At 36.8% G+C, this 14,479-nt stretch overlaps 1 protein-coding gene across 10 annotated transcripts in view; it reads left to right on the top strand.

The window, feature by feature from the left end:
- RHOT1 (ras homolog family member T1) overlaps window positions 1-10,533 on the top strand; it is a 65,421-nt gene extending 54,888 nt beyond the window's left edge. For 8 of the 10 annotated variants that reach the window (XM_055577213.1, XM_055577216.1, XM_055577215.1 and 5 more), the window contains one exon: window positions 9,443-10,533. In XM_055577213.1, the coding sequence (XP_055433188.1) occupies window positions 9,443-9,560 (118 nt within the window). In that variant the 3' untranslated portion in view covers window positions 9,561-10,533. Of the gene's footprint in view, window positions 1-7,876; window positions 8,021-9,442 lie in introns of all 10 variants that reach the window. The other 2 variants (XR_008713193.1, XM_055577212.1) reach the window with 2 other exon arrangements.
- The last annotated feature ends 3,946 nt before the right edge of the window (window positions 10,534-14,479 follow it).

Below are 14,479 nucleotides of genomic sequence, written 5' to 3' on the forward strand. Positions count from 1 at the left end.
TAATTGAAATCAGATTTTTTTTCATGTGAAGTGCTATTAAAGCAGTTTCCCCTCCTCTCTAATTGTGTCTTTGACATTTTTAGTTGGCCCTCTGAATCTAAATGCAGATACATATATATCTCTATTAAATGTCATATTCTTTTCAGTCCATTTGTTCTAGCTCAGTCATTTCAGACATTGTTTCTGTCATTTGTCCCATTATATATCTTTCTCAGCATTGTGTTATTTGCAAATTTGGTAGCTATGTTTTTTATCTTTCAAATTAATGATAAAAAGTAATGTTGAATCCACAGCGATAAGAGAGTGAGGGCTGTCAAGCAAGCAAACCCTTTAGTGCTGTACTAGAGAACTCTTCCCAGTGACACAGATTCAGAGTGTTGGGGGAAAGATTATTCTGCCAATTAAAAATATTTTATTATCCAGCCCATATTTTATCTTGTTATCTTACAGGAAATTTCATGGAGAGCTCTTTTGAAATCATTACAATTTCTACCACATTCCTCTGATCTACCAATGTGTTAATTTTATCTAAATAGAAAGTGACATCTATTTGGTGTCTTTTTTTTTTTTTTGGTGTCTTATTCTTGATGAACTTACCCTGGCTCCTAATAATTGCTGATCATAAACCATCTGTTTCCTTCTAGAAGCTCTCGATTGTACATAATTGCAAATTAATTTGTTGTCTGCATCTTCAGTGACAGTTTTAGTTTTAGGTTGGTTTAGTCAGCTTCCCAGTGAAAGAGGTTGGGTGTGCATTAATGGATGAGGTTGCTCATCATAAATTGCTCTGTATAGTGATCCTTGAAGAAGAATCAGTACATTTTGTCATGCCTACTTATAAACTAGAAATAATTTAATGGTAATGTCAGCATACATCACTGACATCTGGTAATCAAGAAGGGAAAGATTGAAAAAGATGAGAAGGGGAACCCATGCACTTTTCAAAGAACTCCTTCCTCTTCCCTGGTAGGTATTTCACTAATTTATTTTCTAGAAGTCCAGTGGAAATTTATGAGTTACGTATTGAAGTTTCTTCTAATTCACAAAAGGATTGTTAGATGAGGTAAGCGAGGGTGGAAGCCAAAAATAGAAATGCCTACAGGGCCTGGATGGATAATGTTAATGAAAAAAGGTAGCCAAGGAGAAGTAAGAGAGGTGGGGACGATGACAGGTCCTGTCTGAAAGAGGCAGCCATGTCTCAGCTCCAGCTATTGGTCGTTGTCCAAGTGTGGTGTTGCCAGGACTTCTGATTCTCTGACATCAGATGTCAGGATTTTTATATGAAAATTCCTGCTGTTTAAATGAAAGCAACGAAATTTTAAAAATTTAAAGTATTAATCAGAACAAAGAAGACATGTTTGCAGGCCACCAGTTTGTAACTTCAGTCTTAAGACATAGCCTAGAGTTGTGAAAATACAGGCCAAAAAAAAAAAAATAAGTACACCTAAGGAATGAAAATGTCTTTTACAAACACCCCTCACATACAGTTTTACTGCTTTCTCTTTAAAAACTTGAAAAAGTAATCTCATTGGTGGAGTGAGAATGGAACCACTTTCTATGGAACCACTTTTTTCACCATTGGTTTGCTGTGCCAGATATATCTTAATATTACATAAATGGAAAAAGATTTAGTAATTGAGTAAAAGTCATACAAGAATTTTTTACTCTTCATTCAATAGGGAGGATTTCTTACTCAATAAGTCTTAGGTCATTGGTTTTAGAAATCTTTTGTGCCTAGCATTTGATTTAGATGTGTAAATAAACAATTAAAATTTTTTCCTTTAAGCCAAAAATTTTGTTAAATGTCTGCAAAGATATTAATAGACAAATATTGGTATATGCATGCTGTTCTCAAGTTAGTACATTGTTTTAATGCGCTCATAAAAATGTTGGTCACCAAAATAGAAATTACTTCCAGATAACACATGTTCGGGCCCACATTCTCCCCTTATGTCATTCTCCCACCACTTTGATTTATTCATTTAAGTACTTAAGTACCTGCGTTAGCTAGGATCCTGCTGTGAGCTGGGGCAAAATATCATACAAATATGAAGATCTAGGCATGTATTTAAATACCTTTTCAAATATTATGTTAAAATTTTTTAAACTTTGATTATATTTTCAGTGACCTTAGTGCCTTATGCTAACAAAACGTGATCTGAGAGGATCTATGTCAAATTAATTAATTTACACTTAGGCAGTTTCAACAGTTCCAACATTTCTGAAATTGTCCGTGTTTCCCCTGTCTTTGACCAGAAGAAATTGTCTTTTTTTTTTTTTTTTTTTTTTTAGCTAATTGACTATCATGACATATTTCAAGTAGAAAGTAGTAATACAAATTTTTTTTCTTTCAACTTTAATTGAATGAATATTGGATTCAACACGTATGAGAAGTGTTTAACTACATATCTGACGTGTGACTTTGTTCTTAGGTAATTATGGTCTCAGCCTTTAGATCTGGATAGGTTTATGTTTTTCTTGAGAACAATTTATGAAGAGCTGAAATTATTTGAATTTAAATACATTTGGAGGGTGATTCGTATATGGCCAGATAATTTCAGTCTTTGGCAATGCTTTCATTTCAAACCATGCAGATCACGTTATTGGAGAAAAATACCTTGTGATTATATTTTAGTTATAAATACCTCTTAAATCTAAAGGTGTTAAAATGAACTATGTAGAAGTGGACTGGCTTATTGGTTTGAACTCCCCAGAGTTTTAGTCTATTAAGCATTTATTGTTCTAATTTCAGCACACTTTTGCTTTGCATGAGGATGTTGCTCTACTTGAGTGCACCAATGTACTCTAGTGTGCAGTGTACTCTAGTGCACCAGTGTACTCTAGTGTGCAGTGTAGTCTAGTGTGCAGTGTTCTCTAGTGCACCAGTTAGCTCTAGTGTGCCGTGTACTCTAGTGCACCAGTTAGCTCTAGTGTGCCGTGTACTCTAGTGCACCAGTGTACTCTAGCCAGCACTTTAGTTTGTCCCTTCCTTTAGATGTTCACTTTGATTTGTTTGTCTGTGCCACCTAGTCATTTTTTAGCTCCTCTTGATCCTTTTCCCAGCTGCGTTTCAGTGTCTAGTCCTCCCATTTTTCCTAACCTGTAGTTGAATCATATTGTTTTACAATTTATCATTTTGGTGTAGTTTTCTTTGATACATATTTTGGTTCTCTTATTTCTTTGTACAGATTATTTGTTCCTATTACTTCCTAAGTTTGGTAACAGTATTTTACTTTAGCAACAAAGTGTGTAGCTGCACACTGAATATGATGGACGGTCATACCCATGTATTTTTTTACTCTGCTTTTTAATCTATTTTCAGAAATTGGATACATGAGACATTTATTTTAATCCATTCATTAATGACTGACTTCATTTGCCTTTATGACTTTGCTAATCACCTAAGTTCCCGCACAGGCTTAAAGTCGTGTTACTTCATAGCAAGTCCATTTCTGAAGAGAGGTGTTTTACAGTTGTCAGAGCAGGATGAGCTGCCTTTCACAGGATTGCCTTATAAAGAGCATGGCTTCCTAGAAATCTGAACGTTACAGAGGTTCCACTGGAAACATGAGCGTCCGTAAGATACTATGTTACAGTAAAATACTGCATTTTAAGGAACTGCATCCTGTATTTTAATTTCATATGAAGCTTTTATATTTATATGAAAGGTCCTTACAAGGCTTTTCTTTGAATTTGAATGCATATACATGGTCATGCATTTAAAATTGCACCCGAGTTGTGTTACAGATTCTTGCCAAGTAAGCTGCTGCTGCATATAGTTTTAAAATTTTTTGCCATTTGATTAGTATTTTAAAGGACACGACAGACTGGAGTTTGCTTATTCTGACCTTTATCAGTAGTTAACATATAAACATTATTTATTTCCCATGAATTTACAGTCATCTGTGAATTTTTATTCCTCTAATGCTTGGTGAAGCATTTGACATTGCACACCTGTGTCCTTTTCCTAAGTTTGTTGCTGTTTAAGCATGCTCAGTTAACAGCTTTCTTATGATTTGCAGTTCATCTTCGTTGAACACTATATTTTGATTTCTTAACCTATTTTGAGAAATATTAAAATATTTCATACCTACTAGGTATGAATTGTTCAATTAGGAGAATTGTCATTATTAAAACTATAATTAGCAGTAACTGCATTATTATTAGAGATAAATATAAAAAACGACTTCACCAGGAAGAAACATAAAGCAGGGAGAGGAAGAAAAGCAGGGAGATCCAGAGACTCTTTTTTTTTTTTAAGTTTAAAAACAATAGATTTAACTATAGTTTCAATGACCTCAGTATAATTTTCAATTTGAGATATGTAATTACAAATAGGAAAAAGCTATGAATGACATCTGTGAACCCTAGTTAACTTTCGGTTACGTGCAGTACAGTTGCATAGACTGTTTCAGAGTATTAACTTAAAAATGCATACCTGAGATACATGTATGGAAAGAATTATAAAACTAGGAGACTATTCATTTTTAGTGCCTTTGCACACCTTGGAGTTGTGTTTGGGAAGGGTGAAGTGGTGAGATAGAAGAATAAATAATAGGAAATTTAAATTTACTTCTGAGAAGGTGTATGGGAGGACTGATAAAAGTGACTGGGCGGAAGCTACGCTTCCCACAGTCTCTTAACTTCACTGCTTTTGAGTATGTACTATTGAGCTTTTCTTTCCTCTGCTTAATAGCCTGCAATCTAAGGCTAGATTAGTTGATAGCTGGACCTTCTGAATTCTCCTCCTGCCTCAAATTCTAATTTTTGCAGACATTTAGGTCTCTGCAGTACAGGCATACCTTATTTTATTGTGCTTTGCTTTATTGTGCTTTGAAGATATTGTGGTTTTTACAAATTGAAGGTTTGTGGTAACTGCATTTTCAGGTGATCGTTAGCATTTTTAGCGATATTTATAGTATTTTTAAATTAAGTATGTGTATGGTTGTTTTTTTAGTAATAATGCTATTGCACACTTAATAGACCACAGTATAGCATAGACATAATTTTTCTATGCACTGGGAACCAAACAGTTTATCTGACTCACTTTATTGCAATATTCACTTGATTACAGTGTTCTGGAACTGAACTCATAATACCTCTGAGGTATGCCTGTATAGTTTTTATACCTCATATATAAAGTCTTGTAACACATTATAGAGAGCAAAATTAAAAATACCTATTTGGGACTAGCTGGAATAGGTTTAGTTCCGTTGAGCCCTTTATAAAGGATTTGACTATTTTATGATTCTGAACATTGGAATTGATAACATTCCCTTTATTATTGGTTAGATACACAGAACCCCATAAAGATTTTAGTTAATGTTCTTATATTTACTGTAAATTGCAGAGTTAATTAGAGCGTGTTGTATGCCTTCTTTGAGGCATTCTGTGTAAAGGTACATAGGAATTTTGGTCCGTTGTTACGCACCTTCTGTGACCTTCACACAGTTTTTAATTTACCTCTTTATTGCCTGAATTTTGGAAACATTTCCTTCTTTCTGCCTTATTAAGTAGCAGCCTTAATAATACCCAGGTCCAAACTTGTTGGTTTGCTCCCACACTTGGGTCAAAGAGCGCTTGTTACCTGATTGACATATGGGCCCAGAGCACTTTTAAGCCAGAAAGCCAGCATTCAGGACACAGGGATTCTCTGCCTAAGAACTCAAAAGCTCTAGCAAGCTTTATAGGATTAATTAAGGTTATATTTTACCACTTAGTCATTATTTCTTATGTTGTAAAAAGAGATACTGCTGAACCTAAAATATTTTATTCCACATACAATAGGGAAATGTGTGATTCTGGTGTATCAGTAGATGGAAAAAAAGAACCTTTTTACACACACACACACACACACGCACATACACACATTTTTGACCCTGTAATTTTCATTTTGGGAAAGTCTGTGTTAAGGAAACTGTTTTAAATGTAGTGGAAAATGTTATGTAAAATAGTGTTTATCACTTTAGTTACAGGTATCTGTAAATGGAAATAGCCACCAATAAAAATGTAATGCTGCTATTTAAAAGGATGTTTCTATAATTTATGGAAAAGACCTTATGTAATACATTTAAAGGATATAAAATATATAAATTATATGCATTGTGTTTGCAGCTATGTAAGAAATACATTTGAAAAAAGTCTAAAAGGAAATACCACAAATTTTAATTAGTTGCCTTAGGTGACTCTGAGTGATTTTTTCCTTCCTACTTTCATTTTCTCATATAATGTGCTTATATTACTTTTTTAATAGCCAAAAAAACTTAAGAAAAAACATACAATAAGACATTATAATTTATTCTAAGATATTTTATATGAGTCATTTGGAAAGAATTGTGGAAGAATTGCTTTTTACTTGAGTTTAGACATGAATTAGGAATCAGCTTTTTGAAACGATTGCTGTTTCTGCTTGAGATCTGAAATGACAAGCATGGCTCTGTTCTTCACACTTATGGGGTACAGTTAAGATCACACTCTTGTCTATTCAGGTGTTGTTAGGCAGGCAGTGCAAATGTGCCATCCATTATAAATGTGTTTTCCTTATAAATAGAGCCTGGTTAATGTAGCTTTTAAATGCATATCGTAAAAGCGTAAAATAATTCTCTAAGTAGCTTTCTGTCTAAAAAGTAGTTTTCCATGTCTAAAAGTATCTTAAACAACTACTGTAACATCAATGGAGTCATTGAAATACACTTTATGAGTTAATGGTTGCCTTGAGATTTAAACTAGCTGTATATTGAACATGTATCTATATTGTTTGCCATCTATAAATATGAAGTGCTGTTTTGCCTATTGAAGGCTGTACTATAGCTTAGGGAAAAGTACTAATTACTCTCAGGAAATGCAGAAGCAATAAAGTCAGGCAGAATATATTATTTCATGAATGGTACTACTTCTCAAAATACAACAAAAGGAGAGGCTTCCCCAGTGGCTGGTTCGGTGGTTAAGACTCCCTTGCTTCCACTGCAGGGGTTGTGGGTTCGATCCCTGGTTGGGGAACTAAGATCCCACATGCCATGCCGTGTAGGAAAAAAAAAAAAGCCACACAACTACAGCAACAGCAAGAAGAGCTAAGCTGTGTTAACAGATTCCATACTTGAAGAATATTTATAGGAAATTATTTTCACGGATTTTAATGTCACTATAGCTAACATTAATCCTAACCCCGTTTTACACTTACTTTATAATTAAGTGTAAAAAAAAAAAAGTGTAAAAATATTTTCTGTTAGTGAAGATGCATGAAAATCACAGAGAGACCAAGGCCGAAGCAGAACTCTGATACACTTTGAGCCTGTGTTCTCACTTTCAGTCCTCTACGTCTCTGCTGACTTGGAGCTGTAAACTTTGAAGCTCTCGTCATAGGACGATGACAGTCAGAGTTTGGGATGTTTTACTCTTTTTTTTTTTTTTTTTTTTTTTTACAAATACATGTTTGTAGTTTTTAGTAATCAGAAATTAGAAGCATCTCTCAACTTCATGACTAATAGTTGTTAGCCTCATTTTGAGTCAGTACTTCTAGTCACCGAATGTTGTCAAGTACTGTTTGTAGTATTAGTTTCCAGGGCTTCTCTTAGTCTTTCAGATACACCAAGACCAGCCTCTGGGGGATACATAGAGAAGGTATATAACAGCCTTAGGTTTCCCTGCATGGTATGTGAGTGTTTTAAAAGAGTATATATATATAGATTTTTTTTTTAAAGTTTGGCAATATTCTAGAGGATAAATTCATTTTAAATATAGAAATCATGAGATGCATCATATAATAGGATGGCAACTCAGTTTATGTGTGGGATGTTTAATCAAGAGATGTTACTTTCAGTCCCCTTCTTTTGTGAGCTGTGCTGTGAACTGCAAACTGTATGCATGTGTATAAAAGGTTAAGAGCCCGGGTAGCTGAGTGGGGTGCCATGCTGTTAGCAGACGACGAAGGCAGTATTACTCACCAGGTGCACGCCGTCAGCTCTGTAGAAGATTCCATCTTCATGGAGTCATCTCACGGTCCACTTTTTCTTGAAGCCAGGTAACATTTCCCACAACCAGTGGGGTTGGCTATGTTGGAGTTTTTCCTATTGGAAAAACTAGAAAAAAAACTAAAAAACCTAAGTATTTTCTTCCCTAACTCTTTTTTTTTTTTCTTTTTAATGAAATACTGCCTGTTGGAAGAACTAACTTGCAAGGTGGCATGAATCTGTGTAATCACTTTGCTTTGTAAAATGATAATAATATAAGGAGTGACTTTTTTAAAATAGGAACTGGGGAGGATAAGGAGTTGAGTGCTGTGTGTTTCTCTGTGGAGATAAGACATGGAGCACTCTGCTTGTGTTACAGCCTTGCTTCTTAGGGATGTACAGATTGCATTGTGTGATAACTAATCTGGTTGTTCACTCTTGACTATTACTGAGGCAAAGTAGTTTTGTACAGTTTATTATATTCTTGGCTCTTAACTCTTTTGCTTGTGTCAGTGTCTTGGTCTTTTAATGATGTCTGACTCTTGCTTCAAATCTGTTTGTTTATTAGTTCAGTTGCAAAATAACCTAGGCAGTTTCTCTAAACTCTTAATCCTGTAAGTTTTCTATTATCACCTCAATTATGTTCACTTAACTAAACCTTCAGTGACACTTGAATAAAATGTTCCAACTTTTTCTTTAAAGCTTAATCTTCTTTATGGTAAGCTGTCATACTTGAGACCCTTGAGGGTGCTTAGCAGTGTTATTAACTGAGCATGCTCACAAACTCAGTTTGTGGTACAGGCTGTCCCTGTTCTTGTCATGCATAATACGGCTTCTTTTGTGTCATTTACCTTTCAGTCCATCATGTTCATTATGTCCTTTGGTTGGTTCCATTGTCACTGCCTGTCTGACTAATACCAGAGTTTGGTTTGTTTGTTTTTTCTTCTTTCTTTAATCAGCAGTAACCAAATTAATGCAAACTGGTAAATCTTCCCCCTTCCCTTTTGGGATTTTTTTTTTTTGGTAAATTTTTATGGGACTCAGTGTTTCTAAAGTTGATTTTAAGCATTGCTGTTAGAAAAGTATGGTCACTTGTCACTTAACTGCTTACAAGATAGCTTTTGGTTCCTGGGGACACGAGATTCCATGAAATTGACTCTCAAAATTGTGTGGTTTCAGTCTTAACCTCTCATTTTGAAGGACCATGCTGGTATTCAAAAGTGGCAGGTTGATTTAAGTTCTCCATTTCTCTTGTGAAGAAAATCTGTAACATTTTGGATGTTGTTTACTCCCAAACGTCTACAGTATGTCTTAAGACAGTGACTATCTAAGCAGTGTACATACGGCCTCATTGATAAGCGCTTTTGGTGACCATTACTGTATGCAATTAGTCTGACAAGTGTGCTAATACTGCCCTAAAAATAGACTGTCCACATAACTGTTTTTTTCATACTAATCATGTTTTAAACATTAATTATATTTTTTGACTACAGGCACGTGACACAAGCTGACCTCAAGAGCTCCACGTTTTGGCTTCGAGCAAGTTTTGGTGCTACTGTTTTTGCAGTTTTGGGCTTTGCCATGTACAAAGCATTACTGAAACAGCGATGATTAAAAAAAAAATACTGGCCCTACCAAAAACAAATACTTTTATGTACATTCTGAATGCTTTAAATTCCGCTAGAAATATTGAGATATTTATACATTGCAGAGTTACTTTATTAATATTTGTAATTCATGCATAAGAGTATTTTAATGATAGTTATAACTGCAGTATTGGCTAGCATATGAAAGAAACAGCTTAACAGCCAAACTAAAATGGCTAACTTTCAGAGGCCAAAAGGGAATATTTTGTAAATAATGTACATATTCAGGCAAGATACGGTCTCCCAGACTGAGTTCTAGAAACGGTGTTTCTGGACGTTTCGACATGGTATTGTTAGCGCTCAGCTGGCTCACTCTCCTAGATTCAAGTCAGCTCTGAGATTGTATTTTACTCATCGATCACTTATTTATTTCACATTTACTCAGAATGATCTTTGGGTACTTTGAGTACACAAGGCACAATTTGCCATTTTCTCTCCGTTTTTAAAAAACATGACTTTCTTTCGGTCCCGTCCTTTATGGTAGGCCAGCCTTGAGGTCATCGTGCAGTCTAAAAATTGTGTAGTTGAACGTGAGGCTCTCCTCCAAGGAAGCAGGACGCTAAAGGCACTTAGCAGAGGTGTCACTCGTGTGATTATGTTGCTTCCTTTGTCAGTACGTTGAATTTTATAGCCCTTTCAATCAAAAGAGAAAACAGATTTGTATATCATCAATGTTTTTAGTTTAAATAAACAGTCACCATTACTACTACTGAATTTCCTCCCAAAGTGTAAATTGTTCTATAATGGCTGTGTCTATTATAGTATATTACAGTAGCTGCATGTGTCATGAATTGTTCTATATCTGGCTAGGATAACCTAGAAGCAGCACTTTTTTAAATGGTAAAATAAATCTGATGAATATAAACTCTCATGATAAACCTATTTTTTCCATCATTGACCTTTTCAAGTATTTAAATAAATAACTGCTGTGTACTGTGCTCTTGAGTTTTTTGTCTCATGAAAGTAAGTATTTCTGGGAATTTCCCCGGTGGTCCAGTGGTTTGGACTCAGCCCTTTCAGTGCTGTGGCCTGAGGTTCAATTCCTGGTCAGGGATATAAGATCCCGCAAGCCACACAATGTGGCCAAAAAAGAGGGGGGGAGGGAAGTAATTATTTCTGTACAGATGAAATGAAATTCCTCTGGTTTCTGTCTTTCTTATCTTGCAAATTATTTTTTATACAGAAAGATAATACTTATTGGGAAAGAAGACTTATTAGGAGGAAATCTATTTTAAAGTTGTGGGGAAATCTATTCTTAGGAAAGGGCAGTTTTTCCCTACACATACCTAACTGATGTAGTTTTACTACTATGATTTACGTGTTTATTTACTCCTTTAACATGAATTTTTTTTTCTCCTTTGCCATTCTGAGGAGTGTTTTGTCTGAAGATCACATTCCTTGAGCAGCTAGTAACAATATAATTTACTAGCTATAAGCTTGTAAAATAGTATGTGCCATGCTCACCTGTACACTTCCCCATCTCCCTTCCTCACATTTTCATTCTGAATCTGAGGAAAAGGAGAATTGAGCGAAGAAAAGTCTGCTGACACCTCATTTTCATTATTTCCAGAGAATTCCTCATTTACCAAATAAATTTCAGTTACACAGCTTCCAATTCAGTTAATTCTTTCCTCCCAAGTTCTTCCTTGTTCCGACTGAAATGTTATTTTATGTGAATATGCTTTGTAGATTGTTGTGTTTGTGAGAAACAGAGGAGAGAAGTTAGTTTGCCAAAAAGGTGAAAAGCAGCGTGTTTACATGTTGCGATTTTTCTCTCTCAGTCTTTTTGTTTGAAGTGTCTGATTGTCAAGAAGGCAGACTGGCAGCTGCCCTGTTTGCTTCCCTGCTCTTGACAGCAGCCTCCCTCTCCTCTCAATCCAGGCGGGGGTGAGTTTGCAGAGGAAACACTGCCTTCACCTCGTTAACTTCCAGGCTCATGCAGGTCTTTTTCCTTCTTTCATATCTACGTTAGGGACTAGTTAATGTAGGAAAATGTGTGCATGAATACAGCAGAAGGCTTCTGGCTTTACAGTGTACTCAGATGATCGCTATAGGAATCTGAGGGTTGAAAGGAAACCTTTCACTTTTGCCAGTGGCATTCTCTTTTAAAAGGACAGTCCTGAAACTGTTTGCTACAGCGTTTTAATGAATTTTTGAGGCGGTCCCGTGAAGGAGCATCACTTTGAAGGTTTGTAGTCCCTTGTCGTGATGTAGTAACTTAGCCTTAATGAGCATAGCCCGTACTGTTGCTTCTTGCCATCCATCTGTTCTTTCTCTTTTACATTTGACCAAAAAAATGGGCCATGTCCCACATTGTCAGAGCTCCCAGTGCTAGGTGAGAGTGGGCCCTGATGTTAGGAGTTTGGGGAGCATGTCACCATTCTGAAGTGGCCTGTGAAAGAAGAGATAGGAAGGCTGTAGGCATCTGTGCAGATCGACCCATCACCTGTAGGGGACGGCACCGCCGAGGAGGCGTCCTGCTGAGCCGGTCCTGAATGAAAGCAGAGGAGGCAACTGGATAGTGACTAGCAGAGGGGAAACAGAGGTAAGTGCTCAAACGACATAGCGTGGAAACCTTTCCTAAACAGACCCTCAGAATGCAACTGGTGTCAGCTTCTTCTCTCTGAACTGTACTAGTAAATGTCCATGTAAAAGTGTCTTTATTTTCTTTTCTTTTGCATGCCTGCATGCTAAGTCACGTCTGTCATGTTCGACTCTTTGCGACTCCGTGGACTGTAGCTCACCAGGCTCTTCTGTCCATGGGGTTCTCTAGGCAAGAACCCTAGAGTGGGTTGCCATGCCCTTCTCCAGGGTATCTTCCCGACCCAAGGATCAAACCTGTGTCTCTTTCGTCTCCTGCATTGGCAGATGGGCTCTTTACCACTACTTGGGAAGCTCTTATTTTGTTTTATTGGAGTATAATTGCTTTACAGTTTGTCTTTGTTTCTGCTGTAAAATGGGGTGAATCAGCCATGTCTATACATATATCCCCTCCCTCTTGGACCTCCCTCTAATCCCCACCCCCCATCCCACCTATCCAGGTCATCACAGGGCACCAAACTGAGCTTCCTGTGAAAAGTGTCTTTAAAATATATGTGCACATCTTAAAAACGGGTACGTGACCTAATTTTCATTAGCACATTTATCTATTTGGCATCATCCTCACATTTTTGAGTCCATGTGTTCTTAGGAAGCTGACTCTGGACTACATGCTTTTTAAGAAACACCCTATGGCAAGACTCTAAATTTATTTAATGTTTCTATTAATAGTATGAGAATGCACCATGCTGGTAATCTGAACCAAAAACCTTGATCCCCAGTTTCACAGTCCCAATAACCCATTTGTTAAAACCTCTAATCTTGCAAGTAATTCTTGTTTTTTAAACCCTATTTATCAAAAGGCTCCATCAATGAGAGTGAATGTCTGTTAACCTGTTTGGCTGTCAGCTCTGTGGAAGTCTCTGATCTGTGAGTATCACAGCTAATGTGTTTCAGATCTCTCTAGTGCATCCCACATTCAAAACCTGTGTTCACTTGCCTCCCGTGGCATGCTCACACTTGCCACACCCTTTGTCCCAGTTATTTTTGTTTGAGAAGGTACGGACACCGTACTGGAAAGTGAGATTTTGATTCATTTGAAAACATTTCCTAAGTTCATGGTACCATTCTGGTTCCCAGCTGTATTTTCCAGTGATAGTGTTTTGCTCTGTAGATTTTCTCTTCTCCTTTAACATAGAGAACTTCAGAAAGTCAGAGAGTGAAACCGAGAGGTTGAAAGCTGCCTCTCGGGCACACACACACAAGGAGGCATTGCTAGTATTATCTTCATACGCTGAAAAATCCAAGTTCCATGAAAACACTTTTCCTCGTTCAGTATTTCCTACTCATTCTTCACATATAGGTCTTTTGTAATCCAACGACCCTTGGAAGTGTTTATTATCCGAATGATGTTGGTATATAGGATGTACTGTAACTTAGGGGTCACAAACTTTTTCTGTAAAAGGTCAGAGAATAAATATTTGAGACTTTTGCAGCTGCTCAACTATGTCATAGCAAAAAAGCACCCGTAGAAAATTGTGTAAACGAGCATGACTGTGTTTCAATAAAACTTTATTTATAGGCTCTGAAATTTGAATTTTTTATAATTTTCATTTGTCAGGAAGTATTCTTATTTTGATTATTGTAACCACTTAAAAATGTAGAAACTATTCCGAGCTCACAGGCTGTAGAAAAACATGCTGTGGGCCAGATTTGACCAACTCCTTGGTGTAATTGATAAAGATACTAGTAGTAAACACATTGCAGCTTAAAAAAAATATCTGATTGTTTTGGAATTCAGAAAGGTGCAGTACTAGGAAGAACTTAAAATGACTTCAGTCATGTTTTAAGTGTTTGATTGGTTCCCTTCTTACTGAAAATACTGGTCACTAGGACCTGGTGCCCTGGATGAGCTGGCGCCAGCCTTAGAGGGCAGCACTGTGCTCGCGAGGGGAGTGTCCGCCTCCTCTAAGCACACCTGGAGCGTTCTCGTGGTGCTTTATCAGTGTGTGTGCTTTCCCTTTGTCCAGAGACCTTACTGACGTGTGTAGAAGGTGAAAGAGTCCCACAAGAATGTTTAACTTGACCTCTAGTCTGGGACTATCCCTTTTATGGATGACAGTGTCATAATGCCTCTTCTTTAGATTGTAAAGTCAGAATTTCAGAGCTTAAATAGACCACAAAGATCATCTGTCCAACTCCGTACTTTGATTGCATAAACTAAGCACAAAGCCACACTATTAGCGTATGCCTGGGCAGGGCTGGAACCCAGACGTCCTGACTTCCCAGTTCAGCCCTCCTTCCGCTGGAGGAACCAGCCTTAACACTTGCCCTGACTTTATATGT

The sequence above is a fragment of the Bubalus kerabau genome, chromosome 4 (genome assembly GCF_029407905.1).
Source record: "Bubalus kerabau isolate K-KA32 ecotype Philippines breed swamp buffalo chromosome 4, PCC_UOA_SB_1v2, whole genome shotgun sequence".
Classification (NCBI taxonomy): Eukaryota; Metazoa; Chordata; class Mammalia; order Artiodactyla; family Bovidae; genus Bubalus; species Bubalus kerabau.